This window comes from Podarcis tiliguerta (assembly GCF_965153285.1).
Source record: "Podarcis tiliguerta genome assembly, chromosome: 13".
Classification (NCBI taxonomy): domain Eukaryota; kingdom Metazoa; phylum Chordata; class Lepidosauria; order Squamata; family Lacertidae; genus Podarcis; species Podarcis tiliguerta.
The window spans coordinates 16,667,185-16,682,552 of NC_139546.1; the positions used below are offsets into that span (position 1 = coordinate 16,667,185).

A 15,368-nucleotide genomic window follows, 5' to 3' on the forward strand; every position below is an offset into this window, starting at 1 on the left:
GCACCACCCATGTCCCTATACGAAACACTGTACTGTGCTGGCAACATATGAGAGGGGAAGTCCTGCAAACTGCCTCCAGGGGGTGCCCTCTTCCCAAATTTGCTCTCAGCAGGAGTAGCTGGCAGGCTGGATCTCCATCCTACCAAAGGGGAGTCTCTATAGTGAGGGGAAAAGAAGCAAAATATACACAGACAAACAGCGTGTTTCTCTCTGCTGCTGACAGTTCTCTTCCCAGGACTTCATATCCCATCCAACTGGTTCCCGTCCCAGTTGTCACTAAGGGTGTCCAGCAGGCGCTGGCGTGCGAGGGCCCTCCGGAGGTGCATGCGATAGTCCTCCATCACCAAATCGTCCCAGCGCCGCAGTACAAAGTGGTTTTCGCCCAAAGTCAGTCCCGAACACAGGAGCTGGTTCCGTGTCCGGAAGTCTGACACTGTGATCAGCCACCTGTATGTGGAAATAGGGAAGGGGGAGGCATTTGTACTCTTAGTTATTTAATAAAAACTACTTGTGGACTGCAACTTCCTTAAAACACACACACACACACACACACACACACAAATCAAAAGCTGCATACAAAAATACACACACTGCCCCACTTGCTCCTCTCACCAACCCTAACAGCTACAGACCCTCCAAGTGTCCCTATTTTCCAGGGACAGTCCCTGGTTTACAGAAGCCGTCCTGGTTTCCGATTTGATCCCGGAATGTCCCGCTTTTCCTTAGGACGTCCCTATTTTCATCAGAGAAATGTTGGAGGGTATGGAGTTATCCGACTCCTGAGCCGTCTGAAGGCAATCCTGTATAGAGAAGACTTTTAAAAAAATGTTTAATTTTTTTTATGTACCGTATTTTTCGCTCTATAGGACACACTTTTTCCCCTCCAAAAATTAAGGGGAAATGTGTGTACGTCCTATGGAGCAAATGCAGGCTCCTTGGCTTCAGCGCTCCAGAGGCTTCACGTTGCTTTCGCTGAAGCCTGGAGAGCGAGAGGGGTCAGTGCGCACCGACCCCTCTCGCTCTTCCAGGCTTCAGGGATAGCCGCCTGAAGCCTCCGGAACACAGCGGGAGGTCCCGCTGCGCTCCGGAGACTTCGGGTTCCTTTTGCTGAAGCCGGGAGAGCAAGACTCTCCTGGCTTCAGCAGAGAGGGAGAGCTGCACAGCACCCCTTCAGCCAAGCGGGAGGAGAAATGGAAGGGGCTCTGTTTCTCCTGCCGCTTCACTGAAGGGGCGCTGAGCAGAGAGGGGGAGATTTTTTTTTTCTTGTTCTTCCCTCTAAAACAAGGTGCATTCTATGGTCGGGTGCATCCTATAGAGCGAAAAATACGGTATATATATTTTGGAAGCCACCCAGAATGGCTGGGGCAATCCAGTCAGATGGGCAGGATATAAACAGTAAAATTGCCTAAGCCATGGGTAGGCAAACTAAGGCCCGGGGGCCAGATGTGGCCCAATCGCCTTCTAAATCCGGCCCACAGACGGTCCAAGAATCAGCATGTTTTTACATGAGTATAATGTGTGCTTTTATTTAAAATGCATCTCTGGGTTATTTGTGGGTTTTAGGAATTCTTCCCCCCCCCCTCCAAAAAAATATAGTCCGGCCCCCCACAAGGTCTGAAGGACAGTGGACTGGCTCCCTGTTGGAAAAGTTTGCTGACCCCTTGTCTAACCTGTTCTTCCGTCCAGCCGTCCCACAGATCACATTGATGTTCTCAAACTGGATGCTGCGCAGGAGTCCTGACTCAAACGCATCTGGAATGGCTTCCTCTACTGCTGCCAGGACCTCTGCATGGTTCATCTCCTTTTCAGGCTAAAAGGCAAAGGGAGAATCCCAAGTCATCAGCTGCCATTCCATCCACCCTGACCACTCGCCATGAGGTGCAGCAACCTTCTTAAAAGAAGTCTACGAAATAGGAAATGTACAGCCAAGCCAGTCTTACTTTCTGGGCCCTCAGTTACATTAAACTCTGCACTGCACTCTTTTGCCTAAGATATTGCATTCTGGGCACCACAATTTAAGAATTGGAAGGGACCCCAAGGGTCATCTAGTCCAACCCCCTGCAATGCAGGAATCTCGGCTTTATAAAGCATCCATGACAGATGGTCATCCAGCCCCTGCTTAAAAAGAAGGAGAGTCCACATCCTCCCAAGGGAGACCATTCCACAGTCTAACAGCTCTTACTGTCAGAAAGTTCTTCCTAATGTTTAGTCAGAATCTCCTACCTTGTAACTCGAAGCCATTGGTTCGAGTCCTACCCTCCAGAACAGAAGAAAATAAGCTTGCTCCATCTTACACGTGACAGTCATGTGACAGCAATATTGCCTTTATTGATTTGTACCCCACCCATCTAACTGGGTTGCCCCAGCCACTCTGGGCAGCTTCCAACATATACAGTGGTGCCCTGCAAGACGAAATTAATTCGTTCTGCGAGTTTTTTCGTTCTACGAGTTTTTTCGTCTTGCGGAGCACCAATGTGTATTGACGGTTTCCCGTAGGAATGCATTGGCGGTTTAAAAAAAAAAAGGTGCAAGACGTTTCGTCTTGCGAAGCAAGCCCATAGGGAAATTCGTCTTGTGAAGCAACTCAAAAAACGAAAAACCCTTTCGTCTAGCGAGTTTTTCGTCTTGCGAGGCATTCGTCTTGCGGGGTACCACTGTACACAGTAAAACATTAAAAAACTTCCCTAAACAGGCCTGCCCTCAGATGTCTTCTTAAAGTCAGATACAGTGGAACTTTGGTTGTCTAACGCTTCAGAAACTGAACAATTCGGAACCCGAACACCGGCAACCTGGAAGTGAATGCTTCCATTTTCAAATGATTTTCAGAAGCCGAACATCTTCCAATGTGCATTTTTCATTCCCCCCCCCTTTGATTCTTGGTTTTTGAACTTTTTGGAAGCCGAACGGTCTTCCAGAACAGATGACGTTCAAAAACTGAGGTTCCACTGTAGTTGTTTATTTCGTTGACATGTGATGGGAGGGCGTTCCACAGGGTGTGTGCCACTACTGAGAAGGCCCTCTGCCTGGTTCCCTGTACCTTCACTTCTTGCAGTGAGGAAACTGCCAGAAGGCCCTCGGCGCTGGACCTCATTGTCCAGGCTGAACGATGAGGGTGGAGACGCTCCTTCAGGTATACAGGGCCAAGGCTGTTGAGGGCTTTAAAGGTCAGCACCAACACTTTGAAATGTGCTCAGAAATGTACTGGAAGCCAATGGTAAGTCTTTCAGGACCAGTGTTATATGGTCCCAGCGGCCCAGAGATTCCACACCCCCAGTCTGTTCCTCCCACCTCCCACCAGCCAAAGGATTCCTTCTTGAAGACTGACCGGACTCTCCAGACAGAGGCAAAGGGGCCGGGCAGCTGGGGGCTTGGGGAACTTGCGAATACACGGGATTTCCATGTCCAGTGCCTCATATTCTGCAATGATCCGCTTCAAGTATTGACGCCTGGGTAGGGGAAGTGTGGGGAAGAAGAAAGAAAGCTGAAATCTCTACACCACACTGTTGATTGGTTTTATCTTAGCTATCTACTACATATTTTGGAAACTTGTTCATTGTGCATCAACACCTCTTTAGGAAGAGCTGTAGCTATGGTGGGGAGCAGGGGCTAGCCAGGTTTTTTTGCCCCAAGTGAAGCCTCCAGAGGGGGCCTGTGTGTGTGTGTGTGTGTGTGTGTGTGTGTGTGTACACAAATGCACATGGGGAGGTGTGGCAAACTGGATCTTTGACCCAGGTGAAATAAAGCCTAGTTTATTTGGAAATATATCCCGAGCCTTCAGTATTCTCTCCTCCAGAGGAAAGCAAAGCTGGATAACTCTGTCCCTGGAAATTACATTCTTATGACCCAGGAGAACACTGACATAAATAGTGCTTACGAGGTTTTACGTGGCGGGGGACAATGCTGCTCCAAGTCAAGGAAAAGACAAGAGGTTCCCTCTTCATTCTCGCTTTCCGGCAGAAGAAGGTCTGCAGAAGGAAAAAGAATGATAAGGATCATCATAAAAATCACATTATGTTTCCGAGCACAATTCAAAGTGTTGGTGCTGACCTTTAAAGCCCTAAATGGCCTTGGCCCTGTATACCTAAGGAGCGTCTCCACCCCCATCATCCAGCCCGGACACTGAGGTCCAGCGCTGAGGGCCTTATGGCGGTTCCCCCCCTTTGAGAAGTGAGGTTACAGGGAACCAGGCAGAGGGTCTTCTCGGTAGTGGCGCCCGCTCTGTGGAACACCCTTCCATCAGATGTCAAGGAGATAAAACAACTATCTGACTTTTAGAAGTCATCTGAAGGCAGCCCTGTTTAGGGAAGTTTATAATGTTTGATGTTTTGTTGTGTTTTTAATATTCTGTTGGGAGCTGCCCAGAGTGGCTGGGGAAACCCAGCCAGATGGGCAGGGTATGTATGTATGTATGTATGTATGTATGTATGTATGTATAAATAATCAACTAAGGGATTACCATAGAGGGTTACATTAAGATGAAACAGGCAGGAGAGCCACACACATCTCTGCAAGGTCTGTAGAATAAACCGGCCTATCGTTTTATTGCTGTAAAACCCTCCTGCTATAGTCGTGCATGTGTGTACCTGGTTCTATAGTACGGCTATTGAGTCTCAGGGCTTGACTGAAGTTCCAGGGTTTTAGCCCCCTTCTCAGGACCATGAGGGGAAGGAGCTAAATCTGGGATTCAGGTAACCAGGCTATTTTCACACACCCACACCCTGCCTCCGGCTTTATCTCCCCATTCTATAGATGAAACCGGCTATAGCCAATATGGTGCTCTCCAGACAACTTGAACTCCCTGCCCCAGCCAGTATAACTCAGGGACGATGGGAACTGTGGTCCAGCAGTGCCTGGTTGGCCTCAGGTTCCCCATCCCTGCCCTAGATGCTTGCAGAATTGAGTTCCAGCATCAGCCTGAGCCTTCTCCTGCCTCGCTCCTGGCTGTGCTTCCCACCCCTCAGCTCCCTTCCTCCTCCTCATTTCACTGCTACATTTTTCCTGGCATGGGTTCAAACTCTACTGTGTTTAGGACTGGATAATTATGTTAAAAGCCAGCGCTGGCAGCACCAGCATCTTCTTCTGATGGGGTGCCGCAGGGAAAGCGGGAGGGAGAAGGAACGTGAGCAGGGCTTTGTCAGCTGAAGCCCCCAACCCTCACGGAGGCCAAGAATGGGGAAGGGCTGTGGCTTAGTGGTAGGGAATCTCGTTTCCATTTAGAAGGTTCAGTCTGTGCAGACCAAGTCTCCCTATTTTCCAGGGACAGTCCCGGATTTGCAGAAGCCGTCCTGGTTTCTGATTTGATCCCAGAATGTCCCGCTTTCCCTGAAGACGTCCCTGCTTTCATCAGAGAAATGATGGAGATTATGTTAGAATTCCTGCTCCATAATTGCAGTCATGGGATTTTTGTCTATTACATGACGGTATATATTTTGACTCCACAGAGTGGGAAGTGTCGGAGACAGGATGTTTGTGTTACTGTGTTCCATGAAGTGGGACTATTGCCCCTCGTTCTTTTTCTCTTTGCTGCCTGATGCTAGAGAGAGAGGGAGCCATGTTGCAGGGCTCCGTGTGTGTTTACATGTAAATAAAGTAGATTAGCCAAAATGCTGAGTTGCTGAGGTCTGTCACGCAATGCTGTGAAGACTCTGCGGATCCCTAAGTGTGCCGGTGTTGGTTGGCATCGGTCGCTGTGATGTTTGGGCAGAAGAAAGCTTATGAAGCTCCCGAATGATCGACTAGGAGGAAGGAAACATGCCAGTCAGGCATGTGTCTCTGCCAGGGTCCTACTCGAGAGTAGGCTGAACTCCTGACATGTTATGGAGTTATAAGACTCCTGAGCCATCTAAAGGGAAGTTTTTTGATGTTTAATGCTTTATTACGTTGTTATATATGTTGGAAGCCACCCAGAGTGGCTGGGGCAATCCAGTCAGATGGGCAGGGTATAAATAGTAAAATTATTATTGCTGTGGAATAGGATGCCTCTGTTTTCATCTGTTGGGGGTTATGTCTTTAAGCAGGCCTGAGGATGACCTCTGCCTGAAATCTTGGAACCTGTTGCCAGTCAGTGCAGACGGCATTGAGTTAGATGGTATACGGCTGTTTCCTATGTTCCTAATAGTGGTGTTTCATGTGTCTCATGACCCTTACTTGGCTCCCACTGGATGCCGGAACTGGAACGCAATTTAGCCCCTTCATTCTCGTCTTCTTGCATCCTAGGGAACAGGGGAAAGCAACATGGGTTAAGCCTGCTTGGCAATAACCGAAATGTGACCTCCCCATTCCCCCAACCCCCCCCCCAAATGCTGTGGCTTTTGCATATGGAAAAACAGCAGTTGTGCCTTCGACACCTTTTAGATTCTAAAATGAAGAAGGAATCTCTCAATTCCCACCCTGAAATTAATTATTGCATTGATGTAACCAGCAGCAGTTGGCGTGCAGTGGGTTTGTTTATTTTATTTATTTCATAAAACTTACACACTGCTTGACTGTAAAAACCTCAAAGCAGTTTACACAACAGGTTGGTTAGTTTTGTGGCAATTGCACGGCCGTCTGGAGTTTGCACTTCCAGGCAAGGAGAGAGAAGGGACTTGGTTGTGCAAAAGGCAAGGAAGACCAACAGTAGGTGGCGCCAGAGAGTGAGTGACAGGCAGAGCTAACTGATTTTCATTTTATCTCAATCTTCATCCTATACTGGTTATTTGAAATAAATGTGTTTTAAGCATGTGACACCAGAGGGCGCTGTAGAACAATGTAAAATCATCAATGTAAAATTGCATTGAGAGCTGTATATTTCTCTTTTTTTAAGCGTTTTTACAGTCAGTGTAGATCCAGCCCCTACTGAGTTCTACAAAGGCTAAATGCAGACTAAGGAGAAGGAAGCTGCCAGGTTTCAGCCATCCACGGTTAGAGTTTAAGAAAGCAGGCAGGAGGTTGCTGGCAAAGGGCAGACCGGTCGAACACGCTCCCGTATCTGCCATAATAAACCACTGGGTTTGATGCCACATTTTAAATAAACAACTGCACAGATTAACTTATGGAACTCTTTGCCACAAGAGGCAGTGGTAGTCACTAAGCTTACTTGGCCTTGGAAAGGGCATTAAGGCAAGCATATGGGGAAGGAAAATATGAATAGCTGCTGGGCATGATGACTAAATGCTGGCTCTGGGATTAGAGGCACCCTGCTACAGAGTACCGGAATAATAATAATAATAATAATAATAATAATAATAATAATAATAATGACTAGCTGCGGCTTTGGTCTTAGCCAGCAGGTTTCTTCTTGTGTTTTTATGTTCTCTTTTTTATTTTTGCCCTCCCCAAATCAGCTGTGAGAAATTAGTAGGAGTCATCTCATTTTACAAGGAAGAATAAGAAACTGAGATGGAAGCACATTGAGACTTTTCTGATGTTATCCCGGGCATTTCGAAGCAGCCATACATGTCGTTATTTCACATTTGGAAGGATTCGCCTGTTAAAGAAATTTGGCACAGTTTGCATTTTAAATCACGAAGCCAAACGCCCCAATTTGCACCCCCCACCCCCCTCCAAACAATAACGTGAGCCAAAATCCAACTACCCTTTGAAAGCCTCACCTCTCCAAATTTTGTGATGCAGTCCTCCAACCGCAAAATGTGTCTGTTGGGGGAAAGCTTTCATACAAATTCAGGTATTTGCGTGACAGCGACATACAGGAATGCATTACAGTATATCAGTGGAAATCGCTTGCAAAAAAAAATATGTGTACGTTGGGCAAAATTCATAACGTACATAAATATGCATGTGTCTATTCAGAGAGATCTGCGCTAGAATGCTGAGAAATAGGCACTGTGACTTTTTATTTTATTTTACAGTTTTGTAAACCTATGGGGAAGTGTGGCGACCTGGATTGAAGACTGAAAAATGAGAAAAACCAAAATGGACGGATTCATCCACTCCTGTTCTCCATATAGATCAGGGACATCATGTTGGGAGACATTTACATTGCAGGGAGGAGGATCAATTGTCATGGGGAGGGCAATCAGGGCTTGCACAGAAAGAAACCAGCTGCATGGATTGTTTTTTATTCCCAACACGTTTTGATCTGTACTCTTCCTCAGCAGGGTAATAAGGACTGTTCTAAGACAGGGTAATAAGGACTGTTTAAACATGCTTCAAAGCAGCAGCTTAACTCAAGCCGCCCCGTCTGGCTCCTGCAATCAGGGCAAATTTACTTTAACATGTGTTCCAGTCCTTCAATCACAGGGTACCGGAGCGCCCAGTGCCCCAGTTTCCAAACCTGGCACCTCCAGTTAAAAAAAGGCTCAGATAGCAGATAGACCTCTCTGTCTGAAGACCCTGGTGAGCCACTGCTCACCAAACTTTGGTCTCCAGCAGTTGTTTATACTACAACTCCCATCATCCATTGCTAGCAGGACCAGTGGTGAGGGATGATGGGAGTTGTAGTCCCCCAAACAGCTGGAGACCCAGGTTTGGGAAACCCTGGAGCAGATCATGCTACAGGTGTGAGGAACCTTTGGACCTCCAGATGTCGTTGAACCACAACTCCTATCATCCCTGGCTATTGGCTGACTGTGGCTGGAGCTGATGGGAGTTTTAGTTGAACAACTTCCCATAGCTTCTGGACTGGGCGAGATGGACAAGCCATCGGCCGTGGAATAAGGCGGATTCCTTGGAACAGGACAAAGGGTCTATCAAAGAACCTGGTCGTTCAGCTGGTAGAGCAAGAGACTCTCAATCTCAGGGTTGTGGATTTGAGCTTTGGAATAGATTCCTGCAAGGTAGGAGGTTGGATTAGATTACCCTTGCGGTCTCTTCCAACTCTACAATTCTATGATTCGATTATTCTGTGAAAAGAAGATAACCACAGCAATATTGGAGCTGGGACTCAGCTACATTAGTGAAGAAAATGTGCTTTATATGAGTTATAGCACTGCGACACCAGATGGCTCTGTGGAGTCCTGTCTTTCGCCAGCGTGATTTCCCTTAATGAAGTTTACAACACGTTTCCTGAAAGGCTTTTTTTGATGGGTCTAGATGCAGCCTTACAGTTGATTCCCAGGTCCTTCCCTGCACAAATGGAAACCTAAAAAGGAACTGAGGTTTATATGCCCCTGCACCCCAAAATAAGCTTTAATCTATCTCAATAACACAAACATCCCATGCCCCTTTGGAGATCCGCAGTAATACTCCAGTCAAACTGGGGGGGGGGGGGGCTGCAACACCAATTGGTACATGATGAGCCCAGATGGCACTTACAAAGAAGGATTGGAGGAGAGTGCACCCCTTGATAAGCTTTGGGCCACCCCATAAACCTTAAGGTAAAGATAAAGGTACCCCTGCCCGTACGGGCCAGTCGTGACCGACTCTAGGGTTTGCGCGCTCATCTCGCTCTAGAGGCCGGGAGCCGGCGCTGTCCGAAGACACTTCCGGGTCACGTGGCCAGCGTGACTAAGCTGCACTGGTGAGCCAGCACCAGTGCCGCACACGGAAACGCCGTTTACCTTCCCGCTATAAAGCGGTACCTATTTATCTACTTGCACTTAGGGGTGCTTTCGAACTGCTAGGTGGGCAGGAGCTGGGACCGAACGACGGGAGCTCACCCCGCCGCGGGGATTCGAACCGCCGACCTTACGATCAGCAAGTCCTAGGGACTGAGGTTTTACCCACAGCGCCACCCGCGTCCCTAAACCTTAGTTCCTTTCAAAAAGTCTACTGACTGAGCTCTTTTTTGAACATTTGTGCAAGTACAGAACTGGGAACTAGTAACCAAATTCATAATAGTACACATAGCTAGGTAAGGATAGGAAACCTGTGGCCATTGAGAGGTTAAAAAAAGGTAAAGGTAAAGGACCCCTGACAGTTAAGTCCACTCGCGAATGACTCTGGGGTTGGGGCGCTCATCTCTCTTTATTGGCCAAGGGAGTCGGCGTACAGCTTCCGGGTCATGTGGCCAGCATGACTAAGCCGCTTCTGGCGAACCAGAGCAGCACACGGAAACGCCATTTACCTTCCTGCCGGAGCAGTACCTATTTATCTACTTGCACTTTGACATGCTTTCGAACTGCTAGGTTGGCAGGAGTTGGGACCGAGCAACGGGCGCTCACCCCATCGCGGGGGTTCGAACTGCCAACCTTCTAATCGGCAAGCCCTAGGCTCACCATCCCTAGCTATTGGCCCTACTGACTACAGCTGATGGGAGCAGGAATCCAACCACACCTGGAGAGGGACAAGGATCCCCCACCCCTGCAGTAAACCTGCCCTCTAGCACCTGCCACCCAAACCACTCAGTCGCTCCCCAAAACAACATGGCAACCTCTGGAATGAATAGGCTATGGAGGCAGATTCTCCCAGTTCAAGGCCTCCACAAGGCTTGCATCCATGCCTAGCCTCCTCCAGCTAACCTTATCTTTTTTTCTGGTTTAAGAGGATTCAGCCTTCCAGCAGGCCAACAGCAAAGATTCAAAACCAGTTCCGGGGTTCCAGAATGCTGACTCTGCTGCAAGGGAGGGGGATGTAGAAGATGGGGAGACTGCCAGCAGGTGGAACCAGAGCCAATGGCTCGCAGAGCCAGCTCATTGTCAGAAGCGAGCCTGCAGCAAATCACACAGCGTGGGTGAAATTAACTCCTTATTAGAAATGCGGGATCCACACAGGCATACTGGGCCTAATGAGCAGGTAGGTCTTGCCCCCCCCCCCCATATGAGCCAGTTGCAGAAACTAAAGTTCCCCACCTTCCCACAGTCACCTAAGTCTATTTCCCTTCCGGAGGGGGGGGGGGTTTCCAAGCAATATGAGACTATGCCAGCATACCTGCCTTTGCTCCTTCCGCTTCATGCCTCTCCTGGTCCTGGGAGACCAGGAGGGAGGGGAGCTTGTCACAGCAGGAGGGGAGATCCCCATGCTCCTTCAGCAGCCTGACTCATCTCTGCCTCTTGGCCTCTCATCTTCCCTGCTTCTGCTTCTGCACTTCAGTTTTCCGCAGATTCTCCCCGTTACCTCTTCAGTTTCCAACTCCTCCTCCCAGTCTTCTCCCTCTGACCACTCATTGACATCCTACCACCAATCCCCTGGTACTCAGCCTTCTTCCCTTGGGGGTTCCCCAGCTGCTTCCTCCCACCACTCTTCTGTATCCATCGTCCAACCAGTCAACGTTGTCGTTAGTCCTGTTCACATTTCCATTCCACCTTAAGGAACAGACATGGGATTGCCATGTGTCACATGTCTGTTTACATTCCAGCACAGTATGCTGGGAACATCCGTTGTGTGTATAGTTTTTGCTTTTAGCTGTTCTCTCTGAGACGACATGAGAGAGAGATGACATGTTTCTTTGTCCTGATTTATGATTTATAAATCTTTAGCTGTAGAATGCTTCCACAAGCCTCACGCCTATTCTGTGTGCGCAGTTCGATCTGCTGATAGTGTGCCCTGGCTCTAAAGCGCAGGTTGCTGATTTACATCAGAGCAGAGGTGATGGTCTTTGCAGTGGGATGGTTGGAAGGGAATGACCAGCAGAGGCTTGCCTCCCAGCCCTCTGAATGTTGACAAGTCCAACCCGCTGATGTAGTTAGGTTAGGCTGTGTTGTTTAGTCGTTTAGTTGTGTCCGACTCTTCGTGACCCCATGGACCAGAGCATGCAAGGCACTCCTGTCTTCCACTGCCTCCTGCAGTTTGGTCAAACTCATGCTGGTAGCTTTGAGAACACTATCCAACCATCTCGTCCTCTGTCGTCCCCTTCTCCTTGTGCCCTCCATCTTTCCCAACATCAGGGTCTTTTCCAGGGAGTCTTTTCTTCTCATGAGGTGGCCAAAGCATTGGAGCCTCAGCTTCACGATCTGTCCTTCCAGTGAGCACTCAGGGCTGATTTCCATCAGAATGGATAGGTTTGATCTTCTTGCAGTCCATGGGACTCTCAAGAGTCTCCTCCAGCACCATAATTCAAAAGCATCAATTCTTCGGCGATCAGCCTTCTTTATGGTCCAGCTCTCACTTCCATTAGGTTAGGCTATATAGACTTAAATATCTTACAGGAGAGAGGCTCTTCAGAGGATGCTGAATCTTACTTTGCTTACTTCAGAATGTGGCAAGCCAGCCCCACTGCATTTGGGGGTCCACCAGCTCATTCTGCTTAGTGGAGTCTGGGACCTTCCTCCCCCCAAGTCCTATCCTGATGGTGCCACTGCCTGCTTCCTCTTTCGGTAACACACGCAGCCAGCAAAGCCCTTCAGTCAACCACATGCAAGGTAAATGCCATTCCCTGTCCTACCATTAACAAGAAAACTGCAGAGGTTTTAATTAAGTTGCCTCTTCGGAAGGGTCTCTGGCTCTGCAGCATCTCTCCCATTTATGCTGAGATGCATAATAGACAGAGAGCTATTTGGAGACCCCGGTAATATTTGCAGTTCCATTTGCCAATCACCTTGTTGCAGAGTGCCAAAGATTAGCTAGCAGCTTGGGGAAAAAATTAAGTTGCTGAAAGTCCCGAGGAGTGAATTGCTTTTCCAAATAGCCATTAAAATGTGTTTCAGAGCGCTTAGTTGTTTTCATAATGGTTTTTTCGGGATATTCCCCAAAAGCCCTCCACCCCCATCCAAAAGATTGCCCTTCCCAATGTTCTGTGACCTTGAAATGCATTGAGATGGCCAGGGAGACTGACCCAATACCTGTATATAGGGATTGGGAGTAAATCTGTTTCAGATCACATTAATAGGTGATCCTACCTAATTCACACTTTGCATACCGAAACGGTACAGTGGTACCTCTGTTTAAGAACTTAATTAGTTCTGGAGGTCCGTTCTTAACCTGAAACTGTTCTTAACCTGAGGTACCACGTTAGCTAATGGGGCCTCCTGCTGCCGCTGCGCCGCCACCGCGCGATTTCTATTCTCATCCTGAGGTAAAGTTCTTAATCCGGGTTATTGTTTCTGGGTTAGCGGAGTCTGTAACCTGAAGCGTCTGTAACCTGAAGCATCTGTAACCCGAGGTACCACTGTATTGTGGACCCCCTGTTTTTCAAAACCCAAGCCATGGACCCCACTACTTTTGAAAATTTTGAAATCTCTATGGGAGTTTTTGTTATGTGAATGGGGCCACAGGCGTCCGCCCTCCCCCCCCCCCCCCGGCGGACCACCAATTGGGAACTGCTGCTCTAACTGCGAAACAGATGTACCATCTTTGCCAAAATGTGCTGGCAGACATCGAGGGAAACGTTCCGTGGCAAATCATCCATGAGGACTTAATTCCACATGAGCACCTCATGACTGAGAGATGAACCAGCCCAATGTAGCGCCAGGGTGGGGAACCTCAGGACCAGAAGCCTAATGTGGCCCCTGGCATCTTTATGTAGGCATAATTGCCCCATCAATATACAAGAGGGGAGATATTGGCAAGTCTGGAGAAAACCTGCCACACGATTTCTGTTCTCAACCTGAAGCAAAGTTTTTAAGCCGAGGTACTATTTCTGGGTTAGCGGAGCCTGTAAGCTGAAGCGTCTGTAACCTGAAGCATCTGTAACCCGAGGTATCGCTGTATTTGAAATTTGCACTTCTCTGAATTTTGCAATTCAGATCTCTAGGCAAGTAATGTGTACAAGAAATCATATGCTAGGGCACTAGCCTCTGGCCATTTCAGACCCACTTTTAACCCAAACATGCACTTAGGGTCCCATGTCTTAATCTTTTACCATATATTTGCTCCTGTTGCAACCCACCTTGGATCAGGCCATGACCCCACTAGTGGGTCTCGACCTACAAGCTGAAGCCCAGTGTACCAAGGACAGTGGGCTTAAACATGCATATACTGGCATACTTCCCTGAACACGCCTGATCTCGTCTGACCTCAGAAGCTAAGCAGGGTCAGGCCTGGTTAGTACTTGGATGGGAGACCGCCTGGGAATTCTGGGTGCCATTGGCTTGAGCTTGAGCTAGCTCAGTCAGTAGAGCATGAGATTATTAATCTCAGGGTTGTGGGTTTGAGCCCCACCTTGGGCAAGAGATTTCTGCATTGCAGGGGGTTGGACTAGATGACCCTCACATTCCCTTCCAACTCTACAGTTCTATGATTAGTAAATATATTACGTGTTTCATATCTGAAAATACATAATATAAGGAGAAATTGTTTGATAACATAAATATAATTTAGGTGAAATTGCATAGACACATGTATGTGCATATTCTATGATTAGAAAATGTATAACGTGTTTCATATATGCGTATATGAAAATACATTATACAATGAGAAATTGCTTGATAACATAAATATAAATTAGGGGAAATTGCACAGGCATATGTATGTGTTTATTGGAAGGAATCCTCACTGAAAAGCTAATGAATGTCAATTTTCTAATTGCTAACTGATGTGGAACTATGGAGAACTGAATTTAAGATTGGGGAGAAGATAGGAAATGGAGGGAAACCAACACTGACAGATTCACCCACCCTGAATGAAACATCAGTACCCCACGGTCAATTGCAAGCTTGACTCAGCTCAGCGCGGTTCATTCTTTGGCAGCAAAGCTCTGCTCTCGGGACACGGTAAGCAAGACGGGACGATGGCAAAGTTGGTTGCCAACGCTAGGTCCTACTAATAGACTGGTTGGGCCTCTCCACCCTGGGTGACCTGCGCCTAGACACTCTAATCTGTCCGACAAACCTACCCCACAGAGTTGTTGTGAGGATTTATGTTGTGAGGAAATTGTGAGCTCCTTGGAGGAAAGGGAGACTCAAACATAACAAAGAGAAATACATTAAATGCTCAAGTTAAAGCCTTTTTATTCTCTCAGGCTTTTGGCGAGCGCTGACATGATCCTTCTGTCATCTGTCGCCTGCCCACTTTGCTGCTGCCTGTTCTTTTCCTATTGTGTGTGAGGGGGTGGGGTGCGTAGGATTATTGTTTCACCTTATATGGCTTTCCATTGTCATTCTTTTATTTTTGGATTCTAAGGCATGTGGTATGGTTCTCAGAGTACTGGCCTAAGGCCAGGAGGAGTTGAGTTCAAATCCCTGTTCAGCTACAAAGCTTGCTGGTTGATTTTAAGCCAGGCACAATCTCTAAGGATAAAATGAAATGGAGGAGGACCACATTGGTGCCTTCAGTTCCTTAGAGGAAGGAATCCAAATAAAGCATATTCCACTCACAAGGCTACAATTCCCAGAGTTCCCTGTGAGGAATCGTTAAACCACTATGTCAACTGGAACTCTATGAAGGGAATGGGAGTCTCCTAATAACTATCAGCACTGTTACGGTAAAATCTGGGTGCGAGGCTGCTCTGCCACCCAGCTCATCGGACTAAGTCCGCGGGTCCCTGCGGAGGAAAATGAGCTCAGCCGGAGACAGAAGCAAGCTGCAGAAGATCCAAGTTTATTGCGCAACAA

The 15,368-nt window shown here is 47.8% G+C and overlaps 1 protein-coding gene across 3 annotated transcripts; it reads right to left on the reverse strand.

Moving 5' to 3' along the window:
- Positions 1–203: 203 nt before the first annotated feature.
- Positions 204–10,475, reverse strand: LOC310661799 (uncharacterized protein C19orf81 homolog). Of its 3 annotated transcripts, none has more exons than XM_083408268.1 (7): positions 10,401–10,475; positions 7,593–7,721; positions 6,148–6,212; positions 3,875–3,965; positions 3,326–3,446; positions 1,671–1,810; positions 204–447 (listed from the first exon to the last, which is right to left on the reverse strand). In XM_083408268.1, the coding sequence occupies exons 2-7, from the start codon at positions 7,697–7,699 to the stop codon at positions 240–242; spliced, it is 732 nt and encodes a 243-aa protein (XP_083264394.1). In that variant the 5' UTR covers positions 7,700–7,721; positions 10,401–10,475; the 3' UTR covers positions 204–239. The 3 variants fall into 3 exon arrangements, with proteins under 3 accessions (XP_083264394.1, XP_083264396.1, XP_083264395.1); XM_083408270.1 differs by having other exon boundaries at positions 7,593–7,635; positions 10,401–10,450; XM_083408269.1 differs by having other exon boundaries at positions 7,593–9,311; positions 9,689–10,444.
- Between the last annotated feature and the right edge of the window lie 4,893 nt (positions 10,476–15,368).